At 40.1% G+C, this 15,127-nt stretch overlaps 1 protein-coding gene and 1 long non-coding RNA gene across 2 annotated transcripts; one reads left to right on the top strand and one right to left on the bottom strand.

Moving 5' to 3' along the window:
* The first annotated feature begins 1,517 nt into the window (after positions 1–1,517).
* Positions 1,518–14,325, top strand: hspa4b (heat shock protein 4b). Its single transcript, XM_083547006.1, has 19 exons — positions 1,518–1,877; positions 4,343–4,400; positions 4,520–4,660; positions 5,196–5,318; positions 6,412–6,511; positions 6,599–6,732; positions 6,825–7,069; positions 7,768–7,844; positions 7,938–8,089; positions 8,322–8,428; positions 8,519–8,652; positions 8,746–8,942; positions 9,470–9,562; positions 9,687–9,842; positions 11,223–11,348; positions 12,902–13,009; positions 13,092–13,211; positions 13,299–13,460; positions 13,854–14,325. The coding sequence occupies exons 1-19, from the start codon at positions 1,771–1,773 to the stop codon at positions 14,049–14,051; spliced, it is 2,538 nt and encodes an 845-aa protein (XP_083403132.1). The 5' UTR covers positions 1,518–1,770; the 3' UTR covers positions 14,052–14,325.
* LOC310729213 lies at positions 5,242–6,266 on the bottom strand. The gene is made up of 2 exons (XR_014534509.1): positions 5,637–6,266; positions 5,242–5,599 (listed from the first exon to the last, which is right to left on the bottom strand). It is a non-coding gene; the product is annotated as an uncharacterized lncRNA (long non-coding RNA).
* Positions 14,326–15,127: the final 802 nt, after the last annotated feature.

The raw sequence follows: 15,127 nt of genomic DNA, 5'->3' as shown, positions 1-15,127 counted from the left end.
TATTTTCCTAAATTAGATGCACCTGTTTGAGGTCGTTAGCTGCATATAGACACCTGTCCACCCCATACAATCAGTAAGAATCCAACTACTAACATGGCCAAGACCAAAGAGCTGTCCAAAGACACTAGAGACAAAATTGTACACCTCCACAAGGCTGGAAAGGGCTACGGGGAAATTGCCAAGCAGCTTGGTGAAAAAAGGTCCACTGTTGGAGCAATCATTAGAAAATGGAAGAAGCTAAACATGACTGTCAATCTCTCTCGGACTGGGGCTCCATGCAAGATCTCACCTCGTGGGGTCTCAATGATCCTAAGGAAGGTGAGAAATCAGCCAAGAACTACACGGGAGGAGCTGGTCAATGACCTGAAAAGAGCTGGGACCACCGTTTCCAAGGTTACTGTTGGTAATACACTAAGATGTTATGGTTTGAAATCATGCATGGCACGGAAGGTTCCCCTGCTTAAACCAGCACATGTCCAGGCACGTCTTAAATTGGCCAATGACCATTTGGATGATCCAGAGGAGTCATGGGAGAAAGTCATGTGGTCAGATGAGACCAAAATATAACTTTTGGGTCATAATTCCACTAAACGTGTTTGGAGGAAGAAGAATGACGAGTACCATCCCAAGAACACCATCCCTACTGTGAAGCATGAGGGTGGTAGCATCATGCTTTGGGGGTGTTTTTTTCTGCACATGGGACAGGGCGACTGCACTGTATTAAGGAGAGGATGACCGGGGCCATGTATTGCGAGATTTTGGGGAACAACCTCCTTCCCTCAGTTAGAGCATTGAAGATGGGTCAAGGCTGGGTCTTCCAACATGACAATGACCCGAAGCACACAGCCAGGATAACCAAGGAGTGGCTCTGTAAGAAGCATATCAAGGTTCTGGCGTGGCCTAGCCAGTCTCCAGACCTAAACCCAATAGAGAATCTTTGGAGGGAGCTCAAACTCCATGTTTCTCAGCGACAGGCCAGAAACCTGACTGATCTAGAGAAGATCTGTGTGGAGGAGTGGGCCGAAATCCCTCCTGCAGTGTGTGCAAACCTGGTGAAAAACTACAGGAAATGTTTGACCTCTGTAATTGCAAACAAAGGCTACTGTACCAAATATTAACATTGACTTTCTCAGGTGTTCAAATACTTATTTGCAGCTGTATCATACAAATAAATAGTTAAAAAATCATATATTGTGATTTCTGGATTTTTTTTTAGATTGTCTCTCACAGTGGACATGCACCTACGATGACAATTTCAGACCCCTCCATGATTTCTAAGTGGAAGAACTTGCAAAATAGCAGGGTGTTCAAATACTTATTTTCCTCACTGTATGTATATGTGTATATATATATATATATATATATATATATATATATATATTTTTTTTTAGATAGCGAGATAGATATAACTATTAATATTATTGATTATTGATAATGATTGAGATTAATTGATGATAATAAAACTCATTAGATTCGTCAGTAGCGCGTAATGAACCGCGACCGTGCGCGCGCACAACGCACTCGAGGACGCGTCGGTGTCCGCGCATGCGCACTGGTAGGTGAAACGAGGGAGCAGAATTGTTCGGAACACCGGCGTTCAGCTCTGATCCTGTGCGTCCCTCTGTCCCCGCGAATGATGATTTAACGACACCTCGTGTCTCTTTCTCCAGGATCAGGTTCTCGAGCCTTGGCTGTTGTTTAGCGAGTAAATCCGGGTCCTCAGGATTTCCCCCCAGCTCTAGGAGTAGTCTCGGTGTTATTTTGGAGAAGATGTCCGTGGTGGGATTCGACGTTGGCTTTTTGAACTGCTACATCGCGGTGGCGCGAGCAGGAGGCATCGAGACCGTGGCGAATGAATACAGCGACCGGTGCACACCGTGAGTACACATAGTGGAGGAGGAGGGGAGCGAGAGACTATTTATCACCCTTCTTCCACACCATCACCGCCAGAACCCTTCCCCATCCACAGCCTCGTGTCTGTGTGTAATTCATTCATGGTGGACGCGAAGTGTGGGGTGGGGGGGATGAGAAGGTGATGCCGGGGCCGAATTCCAAATGATCCCGTACGCATCATGTAGTGCACTAGGTAGGGTGGGGAAAGCTTATTGCGCTAGTGTGCGTGTGTAGCGCTTTGCTAGTCATTTGGAACGCGACCCCGTTAGCATGCACTGCTAGTCAGGCGGGCTAGGTTAGCTGCCTAGCCTTCAGTGTGTGTGTGTGTGTGTGTGTGTGTGTGTGTGCTCAAATCCAAAATGTTAGTTCACTAATTCGGTCGTGTTGCTGCATAGAAATGATTCAACATATTCATATAAATATTCGAGATTACTTAAAATGGGGAGTTTGTTTAAAAAGGAAATAAGCTAAGAGTGTTACCTTGAAGGAGATGTTTCTAGAAATTTCTCCACACCTGACAACTGAACTAGCCCTGTCTGTCTGTCCGCCTGCCCGCCTCTCTCTCTGTCTGTCTGTCTGCCTGCCCGCCTCTCTGTCTGTCTGTCTGCCTGCCCGCCTCTCTGTCTGTCTGCCTGCCCGCCCGTCCGTCTGTCTGTCTGTCTGTGCGCCTGTCTGTCTGTCTGTCTGCCCGCCTGCCTGCCCGCCTTTGTTCACTACACCTGCCTCCTTATTTTTTTTATCATTTTTAAGCATTTAAAAGGAGTATAAAGCGCTTTACAATATCTAATCATCTAATTACCTGCAAATAATACAATTATTAAAATTTTTATTGACTTAGATTATAAATCATTATCATTTAAGCCCCTGGTATTTTATTCCAATATTTATATATATAATATATAATATAATTAATGTATGTGTGTGTGTATGTGTGTGTGTGTATATGTATATATATATGTATATATATATATATATATATATATATATATATATACACACATACACATACACACACACATACATTAATTATATTATATATTATATTATATATGTATGTATGTATGTGTGTGTGTGTGTATATATATATATATATATATATATATATATATATATATATATATATATATATATATATACATTATACGTGTATGTATGTATGTGTGTGTGTATATATATATATATATATATATATATATATATATATATATATATATATATATATATATATATGAGAGAGAAAGAGAGGTGTTAGTGTAATATCCTAATTACAAAATAATTGCAATTATTGATATTTATCCAGAAAGAAAACACAATTTAGCCTCTAGATAAAAAAAATATCGTTTGTAATCTCTTGTATAAAAATCCCTCCATCCTGTTGTTCAGTTTTCATGTCTATGAAATTTTGCAATAATCTGATATTTTATTCGGTTGCTTTTTCTCAGTACCATGCAGATATCAGAGCTCAAAATAACGGAGCTGCTTGACAGGGCAGGTTCTTCAGAGGTCTAAGCGATTACACTTTATACCACGTTGCTGCTGAAATCTAACGTCCGGTTGACTTTAGTCTTTTAACGACTCAAACAAGTCTAATCATCAACGAATCTGATACAAAACAAAATACAAATTTGCAAGGAGAAAATGTAGGGTGACTTTTATATAGGAGTTCTTATTTTTTTTTAAGGAGTCTCCAGTGTGAGCACCTTGTAACAGTTTTCAGTCTCGTATTCTAGAAGGTGCCTCATCTATTAGAAATTGACTGACAGATTCATGAATACGCTGTGGGAGAATGGACTTTAATTTAATTAGATTCTCTTTCTGATTAGTCATGTTTTTAAACTTTTCAATCACCAATAGTAGGTCCCTTTGAGGTTTGTGCTGCCAGTCGACCTCTTTTTCTTTTTTTTTCTCCACCCAAACTGCTGCAGCGTAACTCTCAGAGGAAAACTCTCTCGATTGGTTCATTCCACTGAGAGTGACAGAAGAGAGAGACAGAGAGGATGATCACTTTCTGCCCATTGCTCTTCAGCTCTTCATCAAAACCATTTATTCATTCAATTGTGGATCTGAAAAACAGAAGCCAGGACCTCACACTGTTAATGTCGGTTTATCAGCCCTGTTATTTTACTCTTAGACTGAAGTGTATGAGAGCAGAATTGTATCATTGAGTCTTAAAAAAAAGCATAGCGAACCAGTACCAGGAGAAACACTGGACGCGAGGAATCAGAGACACGGAGGTGCTCCGTTATTGGAAATTAATCAACGTCAGGGTTTTGTGATGCAGCCCGATATGAAGAATTATTACCTATTATATAGTATTTTTTTCCAAGCATCACTTATTCTCAAATTTTATTTTATTTTTTATATTTGTTCATTATAAAGATCATCATTCAGGCTTAAAAGATTTGTGACGTGTAACAAATTTCCACTGTAACTTCTTTTCTGATTTTAGAGCATGCGTGTCATTCGGACCAAGAAATCGCTCCATCGGTGCGGCCGCAAAAAGCCAGGTACATGAACAAACGAGGTTCATAATAAACGTGTCTGTATTGGTGTTCTCCTCTGATAAAGCTTTTATTTATTGTTATGGAATTAAAGCTTAAAATCTCTTCCTCATTTTAAAACCCAGGTGGTGACTAATTGTAAGAACACCGTCCAGGGATTCAAGCATTTCCATGGCCGCGCTTTCTCCGACCCGTTTGTTCAGAATATGAAATCCAGCCTGGTTTATGAGCTTTCGCAGATGCCGACGGGAACGACGGGAATTAAGGTGAGAGATGTTGGGAGTTGTTTTGATGTTGTTATTTTATTTATTCGGTAGGCGATTTTAACTCGAGCGATCCACAGTGTTATATTTAAGACATAAATGTGAGCTGTGGAATGAGGATCACTGACAAACCAGTCAAACTGTGAATGATACAGTTTAGGAAAGTACTGTCACACCAATAACAATAAACAGTAATAATGAGAAACAGGTTTTACCCTCCAAGGTACCACTTAGATATACATGTACCAACACACCCGGTCAGATGAAGTGAGCTGAAGGTGTTTCTGTATTAATATTCACATGCTCTTGGAGAAGCTGAGACTTCAGGCTTTCCCTGAAGCGTGTGTAGAAACATGTAGAACAAAACTGTAATTCATAAGAGTTATTTTTCCTCTGTTACTGATGCCAAGTTCAGATCGAATTCCTTCAGCGTGTGCATCGCTCAATGATTGTTTTAGTCCCTCAACAATTCCTTATTGAGTCATCCTCCAAAGTTGATCATTTTGACAGACTTTGCTTTCGGTGCGTCTGTTCTCAGGTTACGTACATGGAGGAGGAGAAGGTGTTCAGTATTGAGCAGACTACAGCCATGCTTCTCACCAAACTGAAAGAGACCGCCGAGAGCGCTCTGAAGAAGCCTGTGGCTGACTGCGTCATTTCAGTGAGTTCTGTCCATTTCTTTCTATCAGCAAATAGAGCTACATGACAGATCATGAAGCTGGACTTCTGATTGGAATGTTGCAAGTTCAAATCTCAGCACCACCAAACGACTTCAACTGGACTCTTGGGGAGGCCCTTAACCCCCAAACTGCTCATTGTACATATGATCTAATTGTAGGTTGCCCTGGATAAAGGGCGTCTGCCAAATTCTGTGGATGTAAATAATAATTGGCAGAAATGTGAATTTGCTCAGGATTTAAATCATGATAATGTCTCGTAGTTCTGTTGAGTTTTTAATGAACATTGGTCTTTTATTGACCTTGTATATTTGTAAGCCTACATTCCTTCAAAATGTATATTTGGTTTATTATTCACCCGAGCAAATCACATAAACATCTTATTTTCTATAAATAATCTCTTCCAGTGTTTAAACAGTATCTGGATTTCTCTTGTACTTTAATCAGACTTAAACTATGTTGCACATTTTTCCTTAAAATAATGATCAAAGTCATTCAAATGAAAGTCGAATTAATATCTCAATTTAATATCTGAATAAGGGTTTTGTAAAAATATGGACAGGATTTAACAAATGACGAGCGACCGTGTGAAATGCAAATTGCACCACTTATTAAATGTGTGTACAAATAGCAATATGGAAAAACAGCTACATTTATCTCTGGTGTCGGACATGACGAGTCTCCAGAACATCTACAGTCTCTCAAGAATATATTACCTCCGGTGATGCTCATGAACAGAACTTTGTAACACATCACTGTAAAGCCTCTCATAGGTGAGCAGTCTGGTTAGAATCTGATGACTGTGATGGCCATAGCATATGTTCTCCTCAAATCCTTTAATGAAACCTTATGGTCCATGAATGGAGGCACCCTGGAATAGTCTATTTACAACAGAAAATAAATGTTTGACTATGGAATTGGAGCGAATCAGCGGCAAAAGTTTTGACCTGCTTGTCACAAAGTTTCAATTTGTACATTTTTTTAAAGGTTTTTTTTTTTTTTTTTTTTTTTGGACTAAAGTATTTACTGCTCATATTTGCTATCACATAGCTTAGTCGTGTCTGTGGTGTTTTTAAGGTTCCTTGCTACTACACGGATGCTGAGAGGAGGTCAGTCATCGATGCAGCTCAGATCGCTGGACTCAACTGTTTGAGGCTCATGAATGAAACATCAGCCGGTAAATTAAGCCTCAGTTACCCTACGCGTTTTTCACTTTTTCCTTAAGCGGACGAGGAACAAATGAAATGTCTGTCCGTCCCCGCAGTGGCTCTGGCGTATGGGATCTACAAGCAGGACCTGCCAGCTCCAGAGGAGAAGCCCAGGATTGTGGTATTTGTGGATCTTGGTCATTCAGGCTACCAGGTTTCTGTGTGTGCCTTCAACAAGGGCAAGCTGAAGGTGTGTATCATATTCAGAACACTTTCTGTGGTTTTGAATAGAAATGTGAAATGTGGCACCGTGACATCTTTTTCCTTTGTTCCTTTGAACAGTTGCTCGCTACAGCGTTTGACGCACAGTTGGGAGGGAAAGACTTTGACGAGGTGCTCGTGAACCATTTCTGTGAAGAGTTTGGGAAGAAGTACAAGCTGGATGTAAAGACCAAGCCCAGGGCTCTGGTTCGCCTTTACCAGGAGTGTGAGAAACTCAAAAAGCTAATGAGCGCCAACTCTTCTGACCTGCCTCTTAATATTGAGTGTTTCATGAATGACATTGATGTCTCTGGACGTCTTAACAGGTAAACTAAACAGAATGTTCTGTGATTTTTAGAGATCCAGTAAATACATTCAATAAATACATTCCTAACAGTGTCTGTGATAAATGGTGAAGTACGATTTACATTTAGACTCATGACATTTGGTAGATGTGCTTATCCAAAACAATCTACAAAAGAGCTTAGAAGCTTATAATAATAAATGCATTCTAATACTGGTTCATTAGGACATTAATAACAGCATTAGTTCATAGCTCTGCTCAGAGGGAATGTAACATTCATATAGACAGCAGTCTAGCTGTAGGGGATGCTTATAAACCACATATGAAGGAGTTGTTTCATGGTTAATATCTAATACATACAGTATATGGATAGAAGTTTGTGGACACCTGACTATAAGATTCCTATGTTCTTCTTGAACCTCCCATTCCACTCTTCTGGAAAGATGTTTTACTGAATTTTGGAGTGTGGTGGTGGTGATTTGTGCTTATTCAGCCAATAGAGTGTTAGTAAAGTCAGGGGTGCAGTCACATTAATCTCAAAGGTGTTCAGTAGGGTTCAGATCTCCCGCTCCAACCGATGAAACGGGTTTAGGTCTCCTAGTTGAAGTTAAGTAAAAATGTAATACCACCACATCTGAAGACATTCTCTATAACTGGGTGCCTAATAAATGGCCGGTGTGTTTGAGTATGTTCTAAACTATTATCCTTGTGTTTCTGCAGAGGCCAGTTTGAAGAGATGTGTGCTGACCTTCTGGCCAAAGTGGAGCCTCCACTGTGCAGTATAATGGAACAAGCCAGTAAGTAGCAGTAGTCTGGTTCTCTCTCTAATTACTTTTAAAGTTATAACACATTTTTCTGATCTCATATTCTGTCTGCTCCCGTCACTATAGACCTGAAGCTTGAGGACATTTACAGCGTAGAAATAGTGGGAGGTGCTTCAAGAATACCAGCCGTCAAAGAGCGAATCAGCAAATTCTTTGGGAAGGAACTAAGCACGACCCTGAATGCAGATGAAGCCGTGGCTAGAGGATGTGCCCTTCAGGTCTGGCAGCACTCGACATCCTGTGATATTTCATCTGAAGCGCTGCATTAAGCCTTTATCAGCGCCGTTCTTAATGGGGAAACGGAGAAGTTAGTGCCAGGGGGAACATTTACAGAGTGCAGAGAATAGAATGATAAGATTTAAGTCCTATTTAGCAATCACAGCGGGTAAAATTATGGACTCTTATTGCATCTGTGTAAGATTGATCTCATAAAGTGCCGTCTTTCCGCAGTGTGCAATTCTGTCTCCTGCCTTTAAAGTCCGAGAGTTTTCCATAACAGATGTCGTCCCTTATCCAATCTCTTTGAAATGGAGCTTGGCAGCAGAGGATGGTGTGAGGTGCGAGCTTCAGATGCGAATCTTATAATTAAAGTTCTCTTTAATTATAAAGGACGTTTTCTTCATAATAAATCGTTTTTGTTTTTTTAGTGAATGCGAGGTGTTCCAGAAGAACCATGCAGCCCCATTCTCTAAAGTGCTAACCTTCTACCGGAAAGAACCCTTCTCTCTGGAAGCTTACTACAACAGTCCTAAAGAGCTTCCCTACCCTGATCCTACAATAGGTAAGTATTACACACAGCACAGACTTGATTTATTGTTTTATTTTTGAGTTAGTTACTTTAATCAAAACTAAACATGTTGCATCTATTCACCAGGACAATACTTGATCCAGAAGGTGGTACCACAAGCCACGGGTGAGAACTCTAAAGTGAAGGTGAAAGTGAGGATGAACATCCACGGCATCTTCAGTGTTTCCAGCGCTTCGCTGGTGGAGGTGTTGAAGAACGAGGAATCCGAAGAGCCCATGGACACAGAACAGGCTACAGCACCAAGTCCAGAGAAGGAAGAAGAGGTGCAGCACCATTGCACATTATCCATTCCTTGTTTCTCAGACGCATCTTTTCCTTTAAAACACAAATGGAAACTAGCGTTTGAGGTTTTTTACAATATAACACTGATGTGTATGTAAATCATTTCAGATTTAGTTTGGACACCTTTACCTGGGGGGGTGTGTGTGTGTGTGTGTGTGTGTGTGGGGGGGGGGGTGTAGTTAATGCAGTTAAAAACATGCGCTCTACACCCACAATGGAACCCCCAACCATTACTAAAGCCAATGTGAATGCAGATATCTCATAGAGTGTGTTTTAGCTGGATATCTGCTGTCTTAGCTTTGTTTCTTCGTAAAAGCTCACATCCTGGCCTAAATACATGTTTGTCGTGCATCAAATTACGACTCTCAAGTTGCTTGAAAATCCCAGTTTCAAAATATTTGCTCAAAAATGTATTATGTAGAACCTTATTTGCATTGTATTTGATTACATGTTGGTCATGTACCTACATGCCTATTATGTTTAAACCTAGTTTTTTTACACGTTACAGAACAAAATGCAGGTGGATGAAGATCAGCAGAAAGCTCAGGATGATGGAGAGAAGGAAGATGGAGAGAAGAAGGCAGAGACAGAGGAGATGGAGGTAAAAGATGATTAATGCCTTTCTTCCCACTTTCCTCACACAGTAAATAAACTGTTCTCTCTGCTATTCAGACCCTCAGGGTTGCAATCATCTTCTGACTAATTGTTGTTTCCTCTTCATTCAGACATCACCAGAGGAAGGCAAGCAGGAAAAGAAGACAGATCAGCCTCCACAAGCTAAAAAGGCTAAAGTCAAGACAAAGGTCCTGGATCTACCGATTGAAAACAACCCACAGTGGCAGTTAGCGATCGAAATGCTCAATCTGTTTGTCGAAAATGAAGTAAGGCCTTTTAGAAATTAATTAGTTATACAGTATCTCACAAAAGTGTGTACACCCCTCACATTTCAGGAACCATTTTAGACAATACTGTAGAAATTAAACTGTCCTCTGAAAATAACTCAACATACAGCCACCCTGTGAACATGTTAAAACTGTGTCCAAAAGTGTCAATATTTTGTGTGAGCATCATTATCATCTAGCACTTAATACTCCTGGGCTTGGAATTCACCAGAGCTGCACAGGTTGTTGCTGTGATCTTCTTTCACGCCTTCATATTGACATCACGGAGCTGCTGGATGTTACATACATGGCGCTTCTTCACCTTCCGCTTGAGGAGCCTCACAGGTGCTCAATAGGGTTCAGGTCTGAAGATATACTTGGCCACGCCATCACCTTCAGCTTCCTCAGAAAGGCAGTTGTCTGCCTGGTGGTGTGTTTATTATGTTAAAAAACTGCAATCTGCCCAGTTTCTGAAGAGAGGGCGTCATGTTCTGCTTTAGAATGTCCAGGTTTTCCTTAATGACCCGCAGCTCCCCATTACCAGCAGCACTCATGCAGCCCCAGACCTTGATGTTACTTGGTCCTCCTCACCAGGGTGTCACCACACATGCTGGACACCATCTGAGTTAAACAAGTTCATCTTAGTCTCATCAGACTACAGGACATGGTTCCAGTAATACATGCTCTTGGACAGGTCGTCTTCACTGAACTGTTTGTGTTTTTTTTTTTGATGGAAAAAACGAAGCAGGCAGATCCAAGAAGAGAACTTCTTTGATGTACCCTTGCAAGACCTGTTCCGAGTGGAACCCGCTTTGGAAAACCTCTGTATGACCCTGGCCACTGTACTGTAACTCAGTTTGAGGGTGGTACTGATCTTCCTATAGCCTTTGTGATCTTTGTGGAAAGCAACAATTCTAATTCTCAGATCCTTAGGGCGTCTTTACCATGAGGTGCCATGATGAACATCCAGTGGTCAGTCTGAGAGAACTTTACTCAAAGCACCAAATTTGAACTGCTCTAATACAAGATACACACATTTGTATGGTCCTGTCAAGCAGACAAACGTGAACATGATGAATAGGATGTGGCTTTGCACGGTTACACGACGTACAGCTGTTATCACTAAGGGTCCACTCACTTTTGTTGCCAGATATTTAGACAATCATGAGTGTTGTTATTTTCAGAGGACAGTAAATATATACTGATATACAACCTGCACATTGACTACTTTAATATATATCAAGTTTCATTTCTATAATATTGTCCCTTGAGAAGATACTTAAATGTGTGCTGAAATATGTAGGGTGTACTTACTTTTGTGAGGTAAAGTTAAAGGGCTTTTTGGGATGTACAGGTTGTAATTTATTATTTTCCGAATAGGGAAAAATGATCATGCAGGACAAACTGGAAAAAGAACGAAACGATGCGAAGAACAACCTGGAGGAGTACGTGTATGAAATGAGGGACAAACTGCATGGGATGTTCGAGAAGTTCATCAATGAAAGTGTGAGTTCAATGCTGAAAAACACTGAAGTTTAACTGTAAGTTTAGACCAGAGAGATGATCGTGACCCAGATTAGATGTTTTAGGAGGAATTAGACTAAATCTTTTTTTTTTTTTTTTTTTTTTGAGGTTAGGTCTACGATCTTCTGTTGCTTTCAATGTTGCGGTCACCTCATGGCTATGTGAAAAAATTAGACAAATTTGAAGACTGATCATCGTTTAGTAATTATTTATTTATTTATAAGATGTGCAATCATATGCAGAGCCCTGATTTCAGTTTTGACTGTATCGTGAGGTGGTTAATACCTGTCTGTGCAACAGGTTTTGGTTATGACTTTATTCAGAAGAAACCCAAATAATATTCATCTCTGGAGAAAAGGTGCAAGAAATGACAGTGGTTTAGTTTATACAGATTTAATGTTGACATTTTAACCCTGAAACTTGTAGTTCATAACCCTAATCCTAGACCAACACTAAACCAAATATAACCCAGTCTTAAACCGTAGGCCAACTCCATCCCAAGTCTTAGTCTAAACCAGGGATGGGCAAACTTTTTGACTCACGGGCCACAATGGGTTGATCTTTTTTTTTTTTTTTTTTTTTTTTGCCAGTGCACCAATAAACACAGCAGAAAAACTCAAGTTCAGTTTCAGTAGGAACAGTGTTGTTGAACTCCTTATTTTATCAAGTCTGGAGTAAGTTTTGTTGTGGCAATTCTCAGGATAGATCAGAGGTGTTTTTCAGAAACTGTCGCAGTTTTTATAGAGTATCAGATTAAGCTCTCTTAAGAGAAGAAGAGAGTATTGCACGTGAACGTCAAATGAGCTGAAGTGCGACATCTTTAGGGGAAACGTGGGCATTACAGGGGAACGGTAAACTAAACAATGTTTACCCGTACCTATTTTAATAGAATTTGGTCACGTTCGGTGGGCCGGATTAATAAACCCAACGGGCCGTAGTTTGCCCATGTCTGGTCTAAACCCTGGTTTAAACCTATTCTAGCCCTGATCCCACTCTAAAATCAGTCCAACCTTAGACCAACTTTAGCCCTAGTGCAACGATGAAACAAAAACAACCCTAGACCAAGTCTAACCCTAGTCCAGTCTTAGTCCAATCCTAACCATTCTTCAAGTCTAACACACAAGAAGTCTAAAGACATTGTCCCAAGGCAGCCTTATAGAGGTTATAAAATATGAATCTACAAGTTTGCCTTATAGTTTATTCTAATGAGTGAGCAAGTGGCAAAGAAAAACTCCCCAAGTCTTCATTTGGAAGAAACCTTAAGAGGAACCAGACCCCCATAAGCAACCCATCCTCTTCTGGGTGGCAACGAATGTCTATTCGTTACAGTTCCATCACTGTTGAGGTGTACTGAGGAGTGATGGGTCCTTTAAATGCACAACTGTTCATGTAACTTGTAGTCCTAAGCCGTTATAGCAGACTGTTTATATTAATTACAGTCCAAATGAATCCTCCTTATTCACGAGTTGCTCAGTAACTTCATGGATTTGGTTTGTTCCTATTCATTTTCCATGCTGTTTGTCTTTTTGGCACAGGACAGGGACACGCTCTCATTAAAACTGGAGGACACCGAGAACTGGCTGTATGAAGATGGAGAGGACCAACCTAAACAAGTGTACATCGACAAACTTAATGAATTAAAGGTAACTGTGTTGTGGCGTTGGGGTGTATTAAAAATGTTTTTTATTAAACAAATGTTCTGAAATTGTTTTGTCCTGTTTATAGAAATTGGGCCAACCAATTCAAGACAGATACACAGAGTCTGAGGAGCGACCAAAAGCTTTTGATGAACTAGGAAAGCAGCTTCAGCAGTACATGAAGATTATAGAGGCCTTCAAGATGAAGGTATGTGATTTGATTTACTGCAAATTTGTGTATATATGTATGTATTTATTTATATATTTTTATGTTATAAATGATTTCACCTTGAAGGAGGAGCAGTATGATCATCTGGATGAGGCTGAAATAAAAAAAGTTGATAAGATGGTGAGTGAAGTTATGATCTGGATGAACAGCAAAATGAACCAGCAGAGCAAACAGAGTCTCACCGCGGATCCAGTGGTGAAAGCTGCAGAGATAACAGCAAAAACGAGGGTGAGTCCCCACCACATGACCTCTGCTAACTGGCTAGAACATGCCAGCCACTTCAAAACACATGAAGCCATCTTTGTAAACTGCTTTTCTACAGCAGAGTACCACATTTACAGGAACGTGAGCTTACATATGGCAGTTAGGCTGGTAAATATATAAATCATTAACACGTTAATAGCGTGTTAAACGCAAATTCATTTTAAAGTCACAAATTTTATTAACGTGCTATTTAATGCAGCACACATTTCTGTTTGGCCATGTTTATTAAAAAAAATAGAAATAAATAAATATGAAAGAGGCGAAATATATATATATATATACACACACACACACACACACATTGGCAGTTGGTGAATGAGCTCAAGTCAAATTAATAATCAAATTTATGTTTTCCAGGAGCTGTTTTCCAGTTGCAATCCCATCGTGACCAAACCCAAGCCTAAAGTAGAAGTGCCAAAAGATGAAAAACCAGCAGAACAGAACGGACCAGTCAGCGGGCAGGAGAACCCCGAGGCTGAGCCCAGTGCCAATGACAAAGCACAAATGGACGGGACAGAAGGTGCTGAATCTAAACCCCACATGGATCTCGACTAAGAGGACCGTGAGGTTTCCCAGTCGCTGTTCCAGTCATTCCATCTTCCCTGCCATGGGGATTTTTTTGACAGTCAGAATCATTAGTGGCTAAATGGTGCATGTCCTTTTTCTTTAATACAAAAAAAAAAAAGTAAAAATACAGCATAATGCAATAAAATTGTGCATTGCCAGCCATGCTGTGTGCGCATATGACTGAGTATATGTTATGTATTCTAAAATTATTTGGGTCTGTGGCAACTGTTGAGTTTTAATAAATATGGACTTTAAATTGTCAGCTTGTGTCTTGTTTTTTTTTTGGAACTGATGCCTGGCTCTAAATGACGTGATGTGATGTGTCGCACAGTAGCTGTGTTTTGTGTCTGACATCAACGCTGATGTAGAGACACTCGTTAATATTTTCATTGGGACAGTTACAGCATTATTTCCGTTCAAAGACAAAAGGTGGTCACTCGCTTCAAGTCGGACCAGTCAACAAAACAAATTGCACCCTGGCAAATATGAAGGATGAGTGAAATATGTGGAAATCTTATGTATAAGACTCTGGATTAATTGAAATGTCCTGTTCAGCTGTATAATAATGTTTTACTTTTTCTTCTAAGTAATTGATAATCTGAATATAGACAGATGGACAGGTAGGTAAGTGAACGGGTCAGTGGATAGACAGATTAGTGGATATGCAGACACTGATTAGATAGATAGATAGATAGATAGATAGGTACAGTAATGTTTAATGCAGTCTATTTGTTCAGTTTATTTATATATTCCTTTGTTTTTATATCAAACATTTCATTATAAAAATATAATGAAGTCTAGTGCATGTAATTAAATAACTAGTAAATAAATAGTTGTATGTATGAGAGAAGCAGCTACAGCTGAAATAACTGCATGCTGGTCAATTTATTTGCTTAATCAGCAGGTTTTTTCCGCACAGATCCCATGACTGGAGAACTGTCCTTCTTCCGGCTGTATCCCAAACAGCTTCTTCTGTCCTAGTGCACTACACATGGTGACACTTGATGTGTAAGTGCTACACTACAGTGATTCACCCTGCACGTGCTGCTTCCTGGTGCTCAGTG

Source organism: Silurus aristotelis, assembly GCF_946808225.1.
Source record: "Silurus aristotelis genome assembly, chromosome: 7".
NCBI classification, from domain to species: Eukaryota; Metazoa; Chordata; class Actinopteri; order Siluriformes; family Siluridae; genus Silurus; species Silurus aristotelis.
Note: the sequence above shows the minus strand (reverse complement) of the source record. Positions and strands in the feature narration are given on the sequence as shown.